Genomic DNA, 13,969 nt, shown 5'->3' with positions numbered 1-13,969 from the left:
CTAGCCTAAGGATAGAGGATTTTGGGGGGTAGCTTTTTGATAAGAGTAGTGAGTGCAAAAAGTAGTGAGTGCAAAAGGCGTTTTGGGGTGAGCTGAAGTTCTTTCTGTCACAAGAAGATACGATGGAGTTGCCTACAAACTAGAGCTGGCTGTGACTGAGGGTGTCTCCTTCAGCTCCCTGTTTCTTGAAGGAGTAATGGTGGGCAGAGGGGGCATAAGGAAAGTGTACAAGTCTCTCCAGGCTACTCAGACCAGGTTGGGGATGTGCTGTACGCATGTAATCCAGACTAGCAAAATTGGTTTTAGTCGGTTCCATCCAGAGTGGTGTTGCAGTCCGAGTACAGAAATCTTTGTGTAAGTCCAGGGCGACTGAATGCTTATTTAAAGGAAATTAATGGTGTCTGTTTCTCTACCTTCTAGATGGATTGAAATTTCTGTGTTGAATGCCTCCGGATTTCGTATTGGATTTCACATCTGGAAGAACACTTTTGATTTAAGCCACTCTGTGGCAGACTGAATTGTGGATCTAGGGTTCCTAAGCCTTTAGATCTTGGGGAGGCAGCCACTGCTGAATCACCTTAACCTGACATTGCAGCCACAATGGTGCTGTCACAAAGGCAACGAGATGAACTGTAAGGAATGGTTATTTTAAAGTTTGTGTTGCTGTTTCATTAAACTTTAAATACTAACTTTTGTTTCCAGATAGATTTGAGAGTGACCCTGCTCACATGTCGATCAAGTACTGTGTGTTATGATTTAGATCTTTGTACTCTTAGTTTCGATATGACCACTGGCATTTGATAATGAATTGTGAAACAATGAAAACATCCTTTCAAAGTTGTTACTGGCATAAAAAAGGATTCTTAAATTTGCTATAATTTATTACCCTCTATTTTGTTTCAACTTCAGTCACAAAGGTATGAAAGGGTTATGGTAAGCAGCAAGCATGTTCCAGTATATGCTCTGAACTGATTTGTGAATTCTACTTTTACCTTGAGTAAATTCGGACACTTTTGTCGTTTTTCTCCTGAATGTAGATAAGGATCTGCTGCTACTTTGTGACTGCAAACTTCCTTTGTCCCCTAAAATATACCCTCTATTTTGAATACAATTTAAAGGGGAAGAAAAAGGGGGCAAAACTCAACCAAAACAATAAAAAATCCCAGCAAAAAATTTTTTTAAAGTATCTGTGTATCAGTTTACTTAAGTGCTGTAGTATGCGTCTGTTTTGTCCCCCTCTCCCCGTGTGTGTACGTGTACACACACACGCACCCCTTCCCAAGAAAGTGGTGTAAGAAAACCAAACTGGGCTTCCTTCTGGAGGCTGATAAAGTAACTGAAAGTAACTTTACCGTCATGTCTGTGTACAGCACGGAGCTTACTTCTCTTAAGCAAACTTTCTTTGGTGTATAACTTGAAAATATTTATCCATTTGAAGTAAATTTTGAGAATGCAGGGTTTCCTTAGTCTTATTCCCTTAAACGATAGGTGCTGACTGCTTGTTGAAGTCTTAGAATAATATTGAAAATTTGAGTAGGGCCAAAACAAATGCATGCTATCCTGAGAGAGGTTCAGCACAGATCAGTTGGTGATTGTCTTGTGTCAGTGTGGAATATTGGGAAGAATAATGCAAAATTGGAACCACTGTACATTTTGGACACAGGCAGTATCCCTTCCTTTAAGTAACTAAAAGTTACTCTATCATTCTGAAAAACAAAGCCAAGACTTTCTTTTAAACTGAGTGTTTTATTCAGGTTTAACTGAAGTAAAAGTTTGTCCCCTAGACTGTTCTACCCCAGATAGTTTTCCTTCAAAAATAAAACAACTACTTCAGTATGTAGGTATGGCTGTTGCTTTTGTACCTGCTGTGGGGTTTATGCATGATACAGATTGGTAAGTGTATTCATGCTACATGCTGGGTAACTTAAAAGAAAAAGTGACTCTTCCCCAAACCTAAAATAGAGTGTATCCTGCTATCGACATCTTGAGGCAAAATCTGTTTGCCAAATGTGTTAATAAAATTTCCTTGGCCTTTTAACAGATCTAATTGTCCTACTGCACTGAAGGCAGGTGTTCATTGCACTTTTTAAAATAATAAAATTGAACCAATTCTTGTCTTCCATTCAGAGTTGTGGCTGAAGCTACTGTTCTTTGTTTTTTAGAAATCGAGCAATAGCAGACTACCTTCGTTCTAATGGCTATGAAGAGGCATATTCGGTTTTTAAAAAGGAAGCTGAGTTAGATGTGGTGAGTTCAAATAAGATTCTCCTCCTATATTTTATATAGTATATCTATATTGTATAAAGACTTTATAATCTTACGGCATTCGTATCCGTTCTGAACATGTGTATCTATTTTTTACCTAGTAGCTCATGCAGTTTCAGAACTGGTGGTGACAAACTCATACAGTTCTTTTCCTTGCCATAAAGTTAAAAAATAATCATTGGATAACTGTTGATTTCTGAGTAAAACTGTTGTCTAAATCGTTAGCTGAAGATGAAGGCATCTTTTTAATCTTTGGGGGTTTTTGTGTAGCTGCTGCTCATCCATGCAGTGCTGAGTTTTTCCTGTAATGACCTTTTAAGGATCCAAGTTCTGAGATACTTCAGGATGAAAGGTGTAGGAAACAAAGCCAGCAGCCCTGGGCAGTCTGCTCCAGCTGACCTGGCTTGCTTTGGACTCGGTGATCTTGAGGTCCTCTCCAACCTGAACTGTTCAGTGCTTAACATTGAGGAATGTGTTTAATTTTAACACTCGTCATTTCTGTTTCCTGCTGTTGTGTCCATCCCCCCCTCTCCTCTCTGTAACTCATTTCCTTAACTGTGGTTATCATGGAATTCTGCATAAAAGCTTATACTTTCTGCAGTGCAGAATTCGAAAACTGAGGACTGTTCCCTCGTAACCAGATTTGAAACGGTGTAAGACTGTGCAGGTTTGGAGGCTGACTTCACATAGCAGTGTGTAAGAAACAGGAAGACAAAACAGGATTGCTTTTCCCCTCTCCTTTATCATTCAGAGCCAGTGGTGGAAGTGTGTTTTGTGATTGGAATTGGGTCAGTAGTTAAACTGTTGCATACCACTTGGTTAACGGTATAGTAGGAGGACAAGCCTAAGTAGTTCATGTGAGTTGATGTTCATGTTGTAGTTCATGTAAGCAACTCTGTTTTGTTAGACTCTACAGTGGGTGGCTCACACCAGTCCTTTCTTGCAACTTAATTTTGTGATTTGCCTTTGTAACATATGATTCTTGCGTTTTTAAACTTGCCACGTATTAGCACAGGAGGTGTGCATTTCATCAGAGTTTTAAGTTTCTCTGGAGACACCTGGATATAGTAATAAACTTCTGTGTGCTGACTTTCGATAAATCCTTGCCTTTTCTCTTACAAATCTGGCATTATTTCTTTTTCCAAAATGCTGGATCGAAGTTTGACTTAATTTCTCCAATCTGCTTCCAGTATCTAATAAATTAGTAGAAATGACAAATTGGAATACCATACTTATAAGGGAATGGTATTAGGATTTTCAATTATCTGCCTTATCTATCAACCTAATTAAGCCTTTCCTTCCCAAAGGTTAAAAAGGCGATCTAAATAGGCTAGATGGTCCTGAGAGAAATAGAAAATGCAGTTGCTAAAGTTCCACATGACTCTTGCAAGAAAATGTGAATTGGATGGGGCTGTACTAAAACGACAAAAAAAAGTTAAAGGCAGAAATTATTCCAGCAAATTGGAAGGATTCAAGTGTAGCTCTGCAAAGAGAGATTTACTTTTTTGTATTGCTCATTCCTGCAGATAACTCCAGCTTTTACAAATGCCCTGGAAGTAGCAGGTTAACATCTGCTCTCTGACTGAGGTAGCCAGCCCTGAGAGCTCTTGAGGAGTAAGCCATGGCACTGTTATTTTCCCCACACCTTTGTTATTCTCCATCTAACTCAGAATTATTCTACTATGAGATTGTCATTTTGTGCACAGAAAGGAAGTGCGGGGCATTTAATTGTTCTTCTGTGCCTCTGATGTTTGCGTTTCCTGAGTTGCTATTCTTCTTCTTGTATTAATAGGTAGGAGGGGAAAAACGAGAGTAATCCTCTGGCTTTTACAGTAACATCAGCTGTTCACTGTTGCTCCTCAGCTATTCCTTAGAGCCCAAAGGAGAAATACATTTAGCTGAAGAAAATTATTCTTCATCAGAGTTGCAAAATGAGCGTTGATTTTTCCAGTATCTGAGGCCCTGTTCAGTAGGGCAGGTGTAGCACTCTGCTTTCTGCTTCAGTTCCTGAAATAAAGATGCAGGATGATGAAGGTTGTCTTTGAGAAGGTAGCACAAGAATGCAATATTATGGTGGTGATTTGAGGATAACTATAACCAAATTAAAAAAAAAAAAATCAGTTACTTTGGAGTAGCTGTTTTTCAAGTGAGACAGAATAACCCTGCTCTTGACTGTGTGCTTCTGTGAGAGGATAGCTGCACTGTGCTAACAAGGAGTAGTGGGAGCACAGTCTTGGCTCTGAAGGTAGGAGTTGTTAGTGCTCTGGTGGGTGTATGTGAAAAAGGAGGTTATCTTTGAGAAACAAATTACCAGTTCTATGTATCTTGGTCCTTGGGGTTGATGCCTGCTGCTGTTTTCACGAGTGAGTTGGGCAGAGGGGTGGGGGGGAATCCTGTAACAGAATATGACACAACATTCATAGGCATGCAGAAAGCTTAGAAAGATTTCACGTAATGGAGATAGAAAACAGCATAGATAACAGTTTAGTCTTAGGTTTTGGATTTTATTTGCAGAATCTGGTATCATTAATCTCTTGCTGCAGTATTTTTAATTAAAAACTATATTTTAAAATGTTCTCCTCCTTTCAGTGTACGTAAATAGCAGCTGTTACAACTTGAAGTGGGGTCGTTCTGTTTGACTACTGAAACTCATAGTATTTTGCTTTAATTCCTCTTCCGTGGTCAAGAGATTTATATTAAAGAGAGCTGTCTGCCTTTGAAGAAACACTTCTGCAGGCTTTAGAACTAGAATTTATTAATTTATTTAAATGCTCCTCCTCAGAACGAAGAGTTAGATAAGAAGTATGCTGGACTTCTGGAAAAAAAATGGACATCTGTTATAAGATTACAAAAGAAGGTAAGTAGCGATCTGATGGATTTACTTGTCTAAGAAGTTGTGGCTGAAAGCGAGCGTTCATCACTGAACAGAATGCTATATATTTTCCTTGTCAAACAAATGCAGGGTTTAGAAAATAATGCCTCAGAGATGAATCTTGAGGACGTGAGTAGGGAAAATGGCTAAATCCATGTTGTAGAAAATGTTTTGTCTGTCTCGGTGCTAGCACAGCCTCTCTGTTTCTGTATAAAAACTTCTTGACTTCAGTTTATTGATTGCATGTGCAATTTCCAAAGCTGGAAGGGAAGGAGGTGCCTTAAGGCAGCTTGTGAGTGAAAAGATTGAATAGCTCTCTCCAGAAGGCTTAACTGGTTTAGGAGAATGTAAAAACCTGTGCCACCCATTGTCTTTGGCCATTGCGCTGAAGGGCAGAAACCATTAACTCCAGTGCATTAGAGGAAGTGACTCTACTGCAAGTGGACAGTACAAAACTCTCTTTAGTAAGACTTTAGTGGATCTAGAGTGTATTAAGAGCTTTAAAAAAAAATTGCGTTGTGCTAACGATGTTGTTCAGGATAATGTATCTAGGGTTTTGTTTCTGTGCTGTTGGTTAATGTGTGTCATCTCAGGGATACAAACATTAATGTTGTTCATTTATTAGTGAGTGAATATTAAGTAGATCTTGGTATAAAACTAGAAATGAATGGTCTTTTTCAAATTCATAAACTTAGGTAATGGAATTAGAATCGAAGCTGAATGAGGCTAAGGAAGAATTTACATCAGGTGGACCTCTTGGTCAGAAACGAGACCCTAAGGAGTGGATTCCTCGTCCTCCAGAGAAGTATGCGTTGAGTGGACATAGGAGTCCCGTCACTCGAGTAATTTTCCATCCAGTTTTCAGTGTTATGGTCTCTGCTTCGGAGGATGCCACAATAAAGGTATGTTTGCTACAGAAAATCGAATGGAGTCAGAGGCGGTGTGGTATGTAATGTCAGTGCTTTAAGCTGGGTGTACGTCGGTACTGATGGAAGAGTGTTTCAGATTCTGCTTTAGCTTCAGTAGGGACACTTCTTTAAAGTTGTGTATATTACACAGGACATGGAACTTGAATTTTATGCTGGTCCTGTTAATAACTTCAAGAGTGTTTTGCTATCCTTTGACTTGAGGAAGAAATAAAGCTAATGTGGAGATGGGAGAGATAGAAAAAGTATTGGTGGAGGAGGGCAGTTGCCTCAAGTCATCTGAAGTGATTATTTTTAAAGCTACGTCAAGAATACAGCTACATAACCACTTTAAAAATCAGCTCTTCCCATTTATTCTAAATGGGGCGTGCAATCCCATGAAGTCCTCGTGTCTTCAAATGATCTTTGCAGGCCGTTACTGCAGCGTGCTGTGGCACAGAGATTTGATGTAGTAGGCCAGTAGTTGTTCATTTTAGCACTCAGTAAATACATGGTTGTGCATTTTGTTGTTGTTTGACTGTCACAATTTAAGGGAATTACTACAATAAAGGATATTTCTAACTGTTCTCTCTTACACTGGTGTGAAAGCTATTTGGGAAAGTGCAGTTCTGAAATATTTAGCAGATGAAGCACTGTGTGTGAAAATGCAAGTTCCTCTGATAGTGACTGCCTGTTGCATAGGATTTGAAATACAGAGCATCAGCCAGATCTAGTTCATGAAGGGCTTTAACCTGCTCTTGTTTCTGCAGCAGACTTGAACATAGAGGACTGCTGTTTCTTTTCTTCGGGCAGACAGGGCCAGCTGAAACAGTGACAGCTCTGTGGGTGTAGATGTTAGAGGAGCCTGATAAGCTTTGGGTTTGCTGTCTGCTGTGGATACGCTGGGTGAATTTCCTTATTCTTGAAGTTGAGCTTTATAGCTTAATTTTTGACAGTTTTGTATCCCCAGTGACTGCAATCTGTTGGGATGATGGGGTTTTTTGTTGCTTGGTGGTTTGGGGATTTTTGTGGACGTTTTTTGTTTAGGATATAATTTAAAACAAACGTCTGATTTTGTGCTTGAGAGAAACTCACAATAAAATCAGTAGGAGCTTGTTTCATTTCAGAGGCTTTTGTTTGCAGCTAGATGGTAGATGCTCAACTTAATTAGGAGGTGAGAACGGGGACTTCCTGCTGTCTTGCAGTTATTAGCCGCAAACGTTTATTTAATCACTGACAAATTCTGTAATCTACTAATGTGTGCGTATCAAACTCTGCAGAGCGGTTTGCATTATCCTCCCTCAACCAGTGCATTCTCAATGAGGCTCTGTGCACGCTGTTTGCTGTCTGGTTCTGAAGCAGCAAGGCAATTCTGGAGACACAGTAAAGCTTGGGAGGGATGAGGATGGATTGTCCATCAACTCAACATGGGCTGTCTTGCTGGAGTTAGGGAACTAGCATGGAAAAGGATGGAGAAAAACAATCTGTACAGTGTGGATTTGTCCTGTCTGATGCTTTCTGAATTGTTCATCTTTATTTTTAAGGGTATTTGGTGTTAAAGCTTTTAGGGATACAATGGACCTTCTTTTCCTGCTGTGTTCATAATGCTTGAAGCTAACTGAAAAACAGTTTTCAAGATGCGTGAATTCAGTTAACTTAGAAGTAACGATCATATAAAATTAATGCTTTTTTTCAATGCTGTTAGTTTTTTTAGGGCTTGTCTGTCTTTGTCTCTTGCTCAATTAATTATTGAATAAGGTGCCAGACTGGCCTGCAGAGTGCAAATGTAAGGCTGGAGAATACAAAGAGTAATAGGTTGCTGTTAACAGATTTTTCTGTTCCCTTGTCAGGTGTGGGATTATGAGACAGGAGACTTTGAACGAACCCTTAAGGGGCATACAGACTCTGTGCAAGATATTTCCTTCGACCACACTGGCAAACTATTGGCCTCCTGTTCTGCTGATATGACCATTAAGCTATGGGATTTCCAGGGCTTTGAGTGCATCAGAACTATGCATGGTAAGGTATAAAGGGAATTGATTTAGCAGTCTGTAAAGTGATGATTTTTCTTCTTGTTTATCCAGGAAAACTGCTGATGTGGAAAGGGGTTATAAACCAGAGTATTGTCCAAAAGAGACAGGGGGCATGTTTTGATGCTTTGAGTGCTCTGTAAATAAGGTCAGTGTTTAGTGTCCATGGAATGCAAGAGCATCTCGGATCTGCTATGTGTGATTCTACAGGAAGCCTCTCACAGTACTACTGGAATCAAATGGCTGTTAGAGGGGTTCAGTGCTAAAAATTAAAAGGTTATTGGAGAGTAAAACTGTGCCTTCAAACCAGTGAAAGATGACCTTCTTCACCTCTGCGTTTCCCTGATGTACTGACCCAGGAGGGAAGCAGTTAGTGTGAAAGGCGTTCTCTATGTGCCGTGCAGTCTTCTGCTTCCGTGTTTGTCTGATTTCAAATGAACATGCCCTTTGTGTCAGGCTTGAAAGCTGTAGGAAAAAATGAGAAAGTAAAACACAGCTATAAGATTCTAATAGTGACAGCAGCTATTTTATAGCCCTGATGTAAAAGCATTTTTATACTGCTGTTTGTCTCGCATTTAGTATCTTCTGCAAGAAGTGGTGAATAGGAATAGAGAATGTTTGAGACTTAGAAAAATAAACATACATACACACATATACCAAAGAAAACAGAAAGCTGTTGACTTTTGTGGGTACAGCTCTGTAAACACCACAGAACACTTGCAGGGGAAGAACAGACGTTGCAGTGGAACATTGTATACAGCTGGCTGATAGCAAGGAAACGAAGTAGTGCTACAGGGCGAGGGTTTGCTCTTTAAAGATTTCTGGATGAACACGCATGCAGCATGTGTATTTTCATGAACTGTGTTACAGCACGAGCGTGGGTGAAATAGCTTCACGTGTGCTGCCAGTTACGTCCCATCAACTGAATTTCAAGTCAAGAGAAATAAATGACCTTTCCAGTGAGGAGTTGTAAAGCACCACACTTGCATTGAGACCAGTATTTGCTCACGCTTCAGATACTTGTTCACTGGTGTGGCTGCTTTTTAGTAGTTAGTTCACTGGTGCTCAGATCTCTTAGTGGAAAGAAATGGAAATGAAAATTGTGAAGTTGTACTTGACAGGTACCTGGCTTGCAAGATGCAACGTAGCTGCCAGTAAAAGAATAAAACCAGCGTAATAGTGAACCTGCTGGCTGTAACGTTTTGGAAAGGAGAACGTCAGACCTCCAAATAAAAAAAAATGCTGTTTAATGCCTCTAAGCAGTTGAGAAATGAGATATACTCTAAACTACTGATCTCAGAAGATTAATTTCTAATCCTGACAATTTAAGTAGGGTCAGTTGCAGAGTTAAAGGACAGACAAGTACATGAATTCTATACAAACTGTTATACTCAAGTTTGTACTCTGGACTTGTCAAAGCCCTGCCCAACAGCTTGTTCTGGACAATACTGACGTTTCAAGCGGTTAATTCTAATGTTTGCCACTTCGGGAAGTTTAAGTACTAATTTTTTGTAATTCTGGAAACGAATAGTCTTTACAGAGTGTGTTATCTCCCTTTGTATGTTGTGCCCCGTTGCTTGTGGGATGAGCGAGTGCAGAGCTGAAACCACACACATGAGGTCATAAGGAGTTTGTGTGAAGGAAATGATCCGGGTGCTTTTTCCTGGCTCAGCGTTGATCGTCTTCCGCTCAGCTCTCACCAGTAGAACCTGCTGCTGTGTGTGTAGGGTTGGCTCTTGAATCAATGCAGTACAGGGTTTTATTCAAACCTAGTATCAGATGTCTGGAAACATTCAGTCTTTTAGCATTAAGCTGCTGCAGGGAGGTTGGGCATGCCTCTCGCCAAAGACCTGTTCTCCTCTTAATCATCATCTGCTTAGTGCATCAGCATACTGTTATCAGCCCTAACTGATAATTTTAAAGATGGTCATTGTAGCAGCTCTCCTTTCTAAGCTACCAGTGGTGTAGGTCTGATTTGAAAACATCTTAAAGGAGTTTTTGAAACAGTTTTGGAGGATGCTCAGTGTCTGCACTGTGTGGTTTCTAACAATATAAATTATTATTTCATGAAACCTCAAGTTCACGTGTAAAGATTATTCCATAAAACACGCACTATTGCTGCAGCTCTGTGCCTGAGATAAATGAAGTCCTGTGTGCTCTGTAAAAGCTATTCCAGTACCACTTAATAAAGGTTTGATTTTGTTTTTAGGTCATGATCATAATGTTTCTTCAGTAGCCATCATGCCCAATGGAGATCATATAGTTTCTGCCTCAAGGGATAAAACTATCAAAATGTGGGAAGTCCAGACAGGGTAAGTACACTTCTGGCTGACCATCAGCACCTAAACAAAACACAAACCACTGTTCCTAGGAAACGGGCCACGTAAATATTCACTGTCAGTAACTGTAACTTGAATTGAGGTGTGATATTGTCCCTTTTAGGGCAATTCACTTAAGCATTCTGCCTTGAATCATTAAGCACAGGGGTTTTGGTTTTAGGAGTGCCTAATTAAAATAACTGACTTTGATCTTTCCGGGAGCTATGAAGGTAGAACGCCATAATCAGGCTCTGGTAGGAGTATAAATTTAGTGATTAACCACGCGTTTAAAAGGAGCATGAGAGAAGGGAGGAGAAATCTGTTGCCTTCTTGACACAGATCAAGGTGTCAGCTTTGCTTTTGTTTTGGTTTTGTTGTTTGGGGTAGTTTTTTGGGGGCGAGGGTTGTTTGTTGCTTTGTCTTATTGTTTTATTCATCGCTTGTCTCTCTACTTCCATCCATTTGCTAAAAGCTGTAGGTGAAAGCTCTCTGAATGACCTGTAAATCTCTAGTTGTTCTTATAATACTTATATAATGCAAGCTGTCATGTCTATTTCATTTTTTTTTCCCCAAGCTTTCTGCTTTCTACCTTAACAAGGATTTGCCCGTTCTTAGCTGTCACTTCTTATGTCAACTTCCTTTCCGTGAACTGCCTTGTGGCCTTGTACATCATCCAGGATGGGCACGTGCATGCTAAAATATTTTATCTTAACTTCTAAGAGTAGGTCAAACACCCTTAAATTTCAAAGGCATGTGTAATGGTTGTATTGCAGTGTTAATTGAGTTGTGCTGTATTTCTTTTTTTGAATAGTTACTGTGTGAAGACTTTCACGGGTCACAGAGAATGGGTGCGCATGGTGCGGCCTAACCAGGATGGCACCTTAATTGCCAGTTGTTCTAATGACCAGACGGTGCGTGTTTGGGTGGTAGCGACGAAGGAATGCAAAGCTGAGCTCCGAGAACATGAGCACGTGGTAGAATGCATTTCCTGGGCTCCCGAGAGCTCCTACTCCACCATATCAGAAGCTACGGGGTCAGAGGTAATGGTACCAAGGCTGCTAAATAAGCACATACAGTCAGATTTCTGACTGTGCTCTGTGTAGAACTTGCTGGATAGTATTTGAAACAAGTGTGCTTTGTTCTCGGGGTGCAGGGCACGTATAGCAGGCGTAGGAGGGTTTCTGCTGAGTGTACTTGGTGTGCTGTGAATCCCCCAGTTGCCTTCGTAGGATTCATGCTTTTGTGAGTCTTAACAGGAGGAGCCTACTTTGCACTAATGCTGGTGAATGGGGGAGAGATGCTCTGTTTCTGAGAAGTTGAGAGTGGGGACACTTTCACCTGTTTTGGAAGGTAGCTTATCTGGCATCAGGATGATAAGGATGCTCAGCATTTGAGAAGTGTGGAGGGAAGTAGTGAGTCAGGAATGTGCAAATAAAGCTGCCTTTGGGTGTATTGTGCTGGAATTAAGCTTTGGCCACGCTGTCCCAGTGCACAAAGGTAATGATGTAAGAAGGTGTTCTTAGCACAAATAAATCCCCATTTGTGTGATCGTAGAGACATCTCAGGTTTGGTTACAAAATCTTCAAGAAAGGCTTACTGAAGGTCAGCAGAAATTCCCTTTAAAGGATGACAAGGTCTAGGAGAAGTGAACTGGAGATCAACTCCAGTTTCTAGTTGAAAAAGCCCCGAGCGTTTCTGCCTGGCCCCGTTCCTCAGAAAGGACACAAATGCCCAAGGGGAGAGGTGGGTAGGCTGAAGACAGGGACTTGTCCAGTGATGGGTTTTACAGATTATTTCACTCAGATTTTACTTGCAACTTTAAAAGATCCTTATAATCTTGTAATTAAAGCAATTAAAACTGCATTCCAGCTGTTGACTTCTCCTTGCAGTGTAAGGAGCTGAAGTCTCCCCTGCCCTCTGCTGATGAGCTGTAGACATCGCAGTGTGGTGCTGTTTGGGCTGGCAGCAGCTAATGTCAGCCGCACGGCTGAGACCTTACCAGTTCTGGGAACCAGTCTGCCTTCCATACTGTGCAGGGTTGCAGGTAGAAATGAGTTCAGAGTGGGAACCTTTCATAAATTCTTAAAACTTGCTTCATTCCTTCTTATGAAGAGTGAGAGCACAAAGGTGTGTCTGAAGGCCATGCTCTTATCCTGGGATGTCTGACTCTACTGGAACTGTCGGCTGTGTAAAGAGGGTGTCGTGCAGTGGGCAGATTTTGGCTTGGTGCATCAGCAGGACATACACCCACCTCTTTTAACAGATTGTTTAATTCCTTTTGTGTTCTGTTTATTTCTCCTAGTATTAGTAACAAAATTCCTGTGACTCTCAGCTTTGGCATTGTGTGTTTATGAGCAGTAACCTGCCATACGATCTAGTTTTGCTACTAAGAAATAGCACTCAGAAGGTATCTGCTTCCTCCCTCCATTTTCCCCCCTTGCCCCAAATATCCCATAACTTAAACCATAATTTTCTGTAGACTAAGAAGAGCGGCAAGCCTGGGCCTTTTCTGCTGTCTGGATCCAGAGACAAGACCATTAAGATGTGGGACATTAGCACTGGCATGTGCCTTATGACACTCGTAAGTTCATTGGTGTTTCCTCTGGTGGTCACAGCTGCACGTGTCACCCCGGTTCTGAGGGGATGGGTTACCTCACACGTCGATCTTTTTGAGAAGAGCCTGATGTAGGAGTGCTGCTGTGCAGCTGTTGTGATGGGTGGCTTAGCTGGGCTACAGAAATGCAGATAATCAGATAGAATGCGGTGTTCTTGCGATGTGCGGCTCCTCCCGCAGCTGAGGACTGCCGCTTCCCGGCCTGTGTTCAGGCTGGCCTGGGGCCTGGTGCTGCGAGTGGGGGCAGCATCGGTGCAGATCGCGTGGGGGCTTCTGTTTGCCTTCAAGGACAGGAACTCGCGTTGTTGGTAGCACTGACACAGATGGAAGAATAGAAACAAAAGAGAAACTTTGAGTTCTGATGCGTTTTAGACAGCTCCGTGCCGTCGTGCAGCAGCGGGGCAAGGAGTCGCTGGGTTTGCTGTAGTGCACGTTGTAGAGTGTTTAGCCTAAAAACGTGCCCCCGCTCACTGATTTCTCCTTCTGCACAAGGTGGGCCATGATAACTGGGTACGTGGCGTTCTGTTCCATTCTGGGGGAAAATTCATTTTGAGCTGTGCTGATGACAAGACTCTACGTGTCTGGGATTTCAAGAACAAGCGATGCATGAAAACGCTCAATGCGCACGAACACTTTGTTACCTCTTTGGGTAGGTATTGTTCTGCGGCGCGTACGCAGGGTACGGGGCAGAGACACACATCTTCTGCATCTTCACCAGCTGAAGTTGAGCACCAAGCTCAGCGCTCACTTTGGGGCTTTCAGGGGAGTTTTGTGCTGGGTTTATTTTTAAAAGGGACAATTGGGAATTTTGAGCGTGCTGGATTTTTCTACTTCTGTTGCCGGTGTTGCACACTGGATAAAGATGTTCACTGCCACGGTGTTCTGGAACCTGTCCCCACTGGGTGTGTAGGCATTTGGGGAGTGCTGTATTGCAAATACTTGGTTTGGGGGCAAAGCAAAATGGT

General features: G+C 41.5%; 1 protein-coding gene across 1 annotated transcript in view; it reads left to right on the top strand.

Moving 5' to 3' along the window:
• The first annotated feature begins 418 nt into the window (after positions 1 to 418).
• The window catches only part of PAFAH1B1 (platelet-activating factor acetylhydrolase 1b, regulatory subunit 1 (45kDa)), a 15,411-nt gene continuing 1,860 nt past the window's right edge, over positions 419 to 13,969 (top strand). Inside the window, exons 1-9 of the mRNA XM_010154778.1 lie at positions 419 to 632; positions 2,163 to 2,247; positions 5,048 to 5,122; positions 5,833 to 6,039; positions 7,893 to 8,061; positions 10,282 to 10,384; positions 11,202 to 11,430; positions 12,870 to 12,971; positions 13,497 to 13,653. Of these exons, the coding sequence (XP_010153080.1) occupies positions 601 to 632; positions 2,163 to 2,247; positions 5,048 to 5,122; positions 5,833 to 6,039; positions 7,893 to 8,061; positions 10,282 to 10,384; positions 11,202 to 11,430; positions 12,870 to 12,971; positions 13,497 to 13,653 (1,159 nt within the window). The 5' untranslated portion in view covers positions 419 to 600. The remainder of the gene's footprint in view (positions 633 to 2,162; positions 2,248 to 5,047; positions 5,123 to 5,832; positions 6,040 to 7,892; positions 8,062 to 10,281; positions 10,385 to 11,201; positions 11,431 to 12,869; positions 12,972 to 13,496; positions 13,654 to 13,969) is intronic.

This window comes from Eurypyga helias, unplaced genomic scaffold (genome assembly GCF_000690775.1).
Source record: "Eurypyga helias isolate BGI_N326 unplaced genomic scaffold, ASM69077v1 scaffold9257, whole genome shotgun sequence".
In the NCBI taxonomy this organism is placed as follows: Eukaryota; Metazoa; Chordata; class Aves; order Eurypygiformes; family Eurypygidae; genus Eurypyga; species Eurypyga helias.
This window is presented reverse-complemented; position numbering and strand designations above follow the sequence as displayed.